General features: G+C 44.3%; 1 protein-coding gene across 2 annotated transcripts in view; it reads right to left on the bottom strand.

The window, feature by feature from the left end:
- The window catches only part of mical2b (microtubule associated monooxygenase, calponin and LIM domain containing 2b), a 62,437-nt gene that overhangs the window by 30,632 nt on the left and 25,805 nt on the right, over positions 1 to 6,000 (bottom strand). For both annotated transcript variants that reach the window (XM_080437616.1, XM_080437617.1), the window contains exons 6-8: positions 2,776 to 2,931; positions 2,340 to 2,440; positions 174 to 431 (exon numbers count right to left, since the gene is read on the bottom strand). In XM_080437616.1, coding sequence (XP_080293742.1) covers positions 174 to 431; positions 2,340 to 2,440; positions 2,776 to 2,931 — 515 coding nt within the window. The remainder of the gene's footprint in view (positions 1 to 173; positions 432 to 2,339; positions 2,441 to 2,775; positions 2,932 to 6,000) is intronic.

The raw sequence follows: 6,000 nt of genomic DNA, 5'->3' as shown, positions 1-6,000 counted from the left end.
ACAGAACACAATATCAATGTTAAGACACAGCACCCATGAGTAACATTAATAAACAGCACACCCCCTCACAAAATGCACACGTACACACTGTACACACTGTGAAAATAGGCTAGATGGGCTATTTCCTACAATATAAAACACACACACACACACACACACCCTCTTTTAAGTACCTCCAGCAGACTATCTCCAACCAGCGTGACCAGTAACTGGTGTCCATTTTTCTCCCTGATCAGTGCAGCATTCTCTGAAGCGTACATGCACGTGAAGTCAAACATGGCCACATCTGGCTGCCCATAGTTGTTGATGGCGAAGTCTAGGGAAGGGAGCTGGTAATTGGTGCCAAAATCAGCCGCCTCGCGTGCATAGGAGAGCAACGCTTCCTGGTTGACATTGGCGTTGCTTAGCAGCCGCTCCGTTTCAATGTAGTCCTGTATGGCGACACAGAAAAGAGTGGAGATAAAGCATGATTTATGTTGTTGTGCCAGTGTTGCTGCATGCTGAAAACAGCTGATCCACAAGCTCACATGTCGCATCATGATGCGTTGTGAGCTTGTAGATCAACTATTTTCCACTCTTAAGCGATTGACTGATTGTCTAATCCATTGGTTCTCAAGGGGTCCTTGGGGGATTCCAGGGGGGTCCCCAGCTAAATTTGTTAATACATCTTCACAATCATTCTAACTTTAAGCATTTTTTATACGTTGGTCATTCAAAAATCTGGAAAAATCTCGAAATTGTTTGGAAAAGTTTGAATATTTTGGCATTTCTTAACACAAATTGTCTCTTCTGGGGGTTCCTGGCACAAAACATTTTCAGATGGGGGGTCCGTGGCCAAATATATATCAATTTGGGTGTCCTTGGCACGAACAAGTAAGAACCACCGGTCTAATCAATGTAAAGAGATCAGTTCTCACAAAAGACTTTCACTGCAAAAAGAACAGAATGGCTAGTAGTAACTATAGCCAGTGAGCAATGAGGATAGATGGCTTTGCCTTTGAGGTCAATTGGCCACATGTACAGTACGTGCTCACACACAAACAGTGACACACGCACACAGCTGAGGCAATGGGATATCACTCTTCACTAACAGGGAATGTGAGATGAGAATGAGGCCACTGAGGACTTGCCAACACATGGCTTAACTTGTGTGTGTGTGTGTGTGTGTGCGCAAGAGAGAGAAAGAGTGCTTGCCTATGTGACTGTATGTGCACACATGTCAGTGAATGACGGAGAGAACCAGAGAGTTGTGTGTGTGTGTGTGTGTGTGTGTGTGTGTGTGTGTGTGTGTGTGTGTGTGCGTGCGCAGACAATTAGGCTGGCAGGGGAAAGGTGTGAGGTTTAACAACAAACTTCATAATATGATGGCACCAGTGTGCCTCATTCATCTGATATGAGGACATGGACCCTCACCCAGAGACCATCCTAATAACCTCATTCATCTGAAGCAATCTCAGTAGAGGACATGGACACTCACCCAGAGACAGCCTCTGACTCGCAGAGTATGTGGAACAGATTGACTGTCAACATGGATTGAGTGTGGGGGGGGGGGGGGGGGGGAGAGAGAGAGAGAGCGAGAGCGAGAGCGAGAGCGAGAGCGAGAGAGAGAACTGTATGTGTTTTATAGCAAGAGAGAGAAAATGAGAGTGAGAAGCGATTAAGAACTTATTTCATTAACACCCCCCATCCAGGTCCATCACTCACATGGACAAACAGACTACCAACTACCCTGCCGTGCACACACACACAAGCACAGACTTTACACAGATGTGTGCACACTTACACGCTTGCAGAAATTCCTCTATGCCCAGCAACACTCCTGTTCCTAATGCTAATCCCATAGTTCTTGTCCAGAGAGCTTTTATTCTCAGTTCAGTGATAGGAGCTGTGATCGGCAACATAACTCATTAAGACCAGAGGCCGATTCTACAAATGCCTTCTAAATCCTTAAAATTTTCTGAAAACCTATGTTGCTATATCATTGGTTCTCAAACTTTTTAATGTCAAGGAACCTCAAAATTATATGTATTATTTGGCATCTAAAAATATCTTGTTCCAGGGACCCCCAGAAGCAAAGATTTGAGTAAAAAAAAAAACGCTTTAAAAATAATATATATAATGAAGGAAAAAAATTACACAGATGGTTAATTCACATCTCTCTGAGAGAGAGAGCGAGCGAGCGAGCGAGCGAGCGAGAGAGCAGGTGAAAAGGTGTGTATGGATACAGATTGTGTATTGCTGTCTTATGAATGTGTCTCTGTATGATATTGTATATGATAATTATACACAGGAAATTAGAAGTGATCATGAAAAAGTAGAACAGAATCAAAGCTACTCACACGTATGATGACCCCTTTGTCCAGAAGGCTCTGCTTCTTAGCAGTCATGACAAAATAATGGGTGTGGTCTTTGTAGTAAACTATATTCTCCAGGTCAATCCCTGGAACATAAGCATTGAACACAAGTTCACTTTTACCATGCTGAATGGGAAAACTAGGGTGGGAGAATCAACTGGAGGACACTGTATGGTGTGTGTGTGTGTGTGTAATCCTGTATGGGGTGTGATAGCCTTACTCAAAAAGGAAGTTATATATAACTCTTCTCTTCACCTAAAGAAGATATATATATAACTCTTCTCTTCACCTAAAGAAGAAATGTCATGATCTTCTTCACCTGCTGCAATATACCAGTTTATGCATGGCAATCTACATCGTTTCTCATTTATTTATTTGGGTGGTTAGTTTTTGTATGTTTTTCCATAGAATTTCAACTCACCCGTGTCTTCTTTGAGCTCAAGAAAGAACTTCTGGTTGAAGATAAAGGCTACACCACTGATCTCCTCCACTTTGGCTTCTGCTGTGGTGTTCCTGTTGACAAAGTTAGCCGTAATAGCGATGGCCAACTTCCCTCTGAACTCTTTGCGTTTGAAACCTGCAGAGAAAGTCATTTCCAAAATGTATATGTTACAGTATGATTGGAGAACCAGTACGATTGAAGAAAGCGCGCTCGTTTTTACCACCCACCCAGCACTAGAGGGAGCCACAAGCCAGGCTTGTGCACAAACATATATGGCCACACACACACACACACACAGTCTCACACACACACACGCGCTTTTTTTGGTTTATTGAAAGCAGGACTGTTTAGATACTTTTATTGTGTTCTGGCTTTTGTTTTACTTTCTCCCTGACACACACACACACACACACACACACACACACACACACACTAGGGCATTCACCGAATAGTCGAATATTCGAATATTAAAGTCACTATTCGACGTTTTAAAATGGCGTCGACTATTCGGCATTTTTTAAAAATTATTTTTGGGGGGATTATTTTATGGTTTACAGCTTGGATAGATAGGCAGTCAGAAGAATGAGTTGTCACTGCCCTCTCGTGGATGAATTTGTTAATGCTCTATACTGACGTCATGTGTCACCTGACTCACCTTGGGACAAACGCATCACAAACAAACAGCGACAAAGAAAAACATGGAGCAGGAAAAAGAGCCGGAGAAAGAGGCAGAGAAAAATGCGACTGACACTGCTAAAAATTTAACATCAAAAGCGTGGAAATACTTTACAAGAGAAGGTAACACTGTGACCTGCAAAATATGTAAGGCCAAGCTAAAATATCACAGCAGTACCACCACCATGCTCAACCACTTGACCAAGCACCCGTCGTCGGCGCCAAGCACAAGCAGCCACCGCAGCGACAATGCGAGCCGAAAAGAAAAGTGTCAACAAAGGCAGACCACAATCGGAGAATTCTCCAAACATCCCATCACCGACAGCAGAAAAAAGAAAATAACAAGTCTGTTAGTCAACTTCATTGTTAAGGATACAAGACCACTGGCTGCAGTGTCGGGAAGGGGCTTTAAGGACATCATCAAATTCTTTGAACCAGGCTACGTTATCCCCTCACATGCTACAATATGGAAAACCATCAACCTCCACTATGATGAACTGCGAGCGCAATTAGAAGCTGAATTGAAAGATCCGACTGTTTCACTCACCACAGACCTCTGGACGTCTCCCACCATGGAGCCATATATCACCGTGACAGCGCATTATCTCACCAACGACTGGGAGATGCATGCAAAGGTCCTCACTACCTGCTTAATGCCAGAGAGGCATACGGCTGTCAACATAGCCAAAAGGATGACGGCTACAATCAAAGAGTGGGGCCTGAAGGTCTACTGCGTTGTACACGATAATGCCAGCAGCATGAACCTAGCGATGAGTTTGTGTGCGGAGATCCCGGAAGATCTTGGCTGCACTGGCCATACATTACAGTTGGCAGTTAAGGCAGGGTTGGATTTACCCGAAGTAGCCAGAACCATCGATGCGGCCAGGCGAGTGGTTAGTCATTTCCGCCACTCTGCTAAAGCAACATGTGCACTGAAGAAACGACAAACCCAGTTCGCCGTAAAAAAGAACAGGCTCCAAAATGACTGTGCCACGCGTTGGAATTCAACCTTCACAATGCTGGAGCGACTTAACGAGCAGCGCATCCCTGTCCAAGCCGTACTGGAAGACGAGACAGTCACCAAACCCACCGTGAGAAGAAACCTCCAAATGAGAGCCTCACAATGGGAGCTGATCCAGCAGCTACTGCCCGTGCTTAGACCCCTTGCAAAGGCAACTACCATCATGTGTGGGGAATTGCATGTTGGACTCTCATTTATTTACCCTGTTATCCTCAACCTACTGGCTGATGGTCCCGATGGGTTGTTAAGAGTTGATGAGTCTGATTTAGCAGCAGCCCGCAACTTTAAGAAAACTGTGCAAACACAGCTGAGAACCAGATTCAAGTTGGACACACAAGACTACGACTTGGCGGGCTCGATTCCTATCATCGCCTGTATACTGGATCCGAGGTTCAAAGATCTCTGCTTCCTCCCAGAGAACACCAGACTGCGGGTTAAACGCACCCTGATTCAACTACTGCAAGATGAGGAGTCTGACCAGACTGCAGATACAGCAGGTAAATGTATTTTATTGTATTTATTATGAATGTATTATATGCTAAATGCAAAATTGGATGTATAAACTGTCATTCACTGAAACGTGGAACATACACTCAATCGGTATTCTGACTTATTTATTCCACAGACGCCCCTGAAGATACCGCCGTGGACAGCGAGACGGAGGAGACGGAGGAGACGGGGGAGACGGGGGAGCCAGAGGGGAAAAAAACGCGACTCGAAAGTGATCATGAGGAGCTGTTTGGGCCTCACTATGCCAGCAAAAAAGCAACGAGTGTAAACAGCACTTGCACAGAGGAGGTACAGGATTATCTCCAGATCACCCGCATTCCCACAACGAGCAGCCCTCTGAAGTGGTGGGCGCACTATGAGAAGGAGTTCCCTCGTTTGGCCAAGCTGGCCAAAACCTACCTGGCTGTCCCAGCCACCAGTACCCCGAGTGAAAGGGTGTTTTCACTCGCTGGGAACACGATTACCAGGCAGCGATCAAGCTTACACCCAGCTCACGTGGATATCCTTATCTTCTTGAATGCCAACAGTCGGGAGCACAAGTCTACGACCATAATAAACGAGGAGGACTTTGTCGACAGCGAGTAGTCTAGAAGACGATGTTACAGTAAATATGCGTATCTTTTTATTACCATATTGGCTCGACCGACCACCTACTGTGGAATAAGTAGCCTATGTTCTGGACTATAGGTGGCCCGTTTCTTAGCGGTGGTGAGTAGCAGGCCTGGCCTACGTTTTGTTTACAACTGTCTTATTTGCAAAGTGTAAAAGTTAAAGTGATCGTTTATATTTTTATTGTATTATTTATTTTACGTTTGTTTGCAAAAGAATGCCAGCAGTCCTGTTTTTTTTCTTTGTCATACAATTGATTGATTGATGTTTTATTAGACAGAAATGTAAAACAGCACGAGTACAATAAACAAATACATTGGTAAACGTTAAGCAACCTGTGGAAATTCATATTTATTGCTGAGATTACGTTTAATAATAAGTTGATCTTG

This window comes from Gymnoscopelus braueri (assembly GCF_963280865.1).
Source record: "Gymnoscopelus braueri genome assembly, chromosome: 9".
NCBI lineage: Eukaryota > Metazoa > Chordata > Actinopteri > Myctophiformes > Myctophidae > Gymnoscopelus > Gymnoscopelus braueri.
The sequence above is the reverse complement of the archived record's forward strand: the minus strand, read 5'-3'. Positions and strand labels throughout refer to the sequence as shown.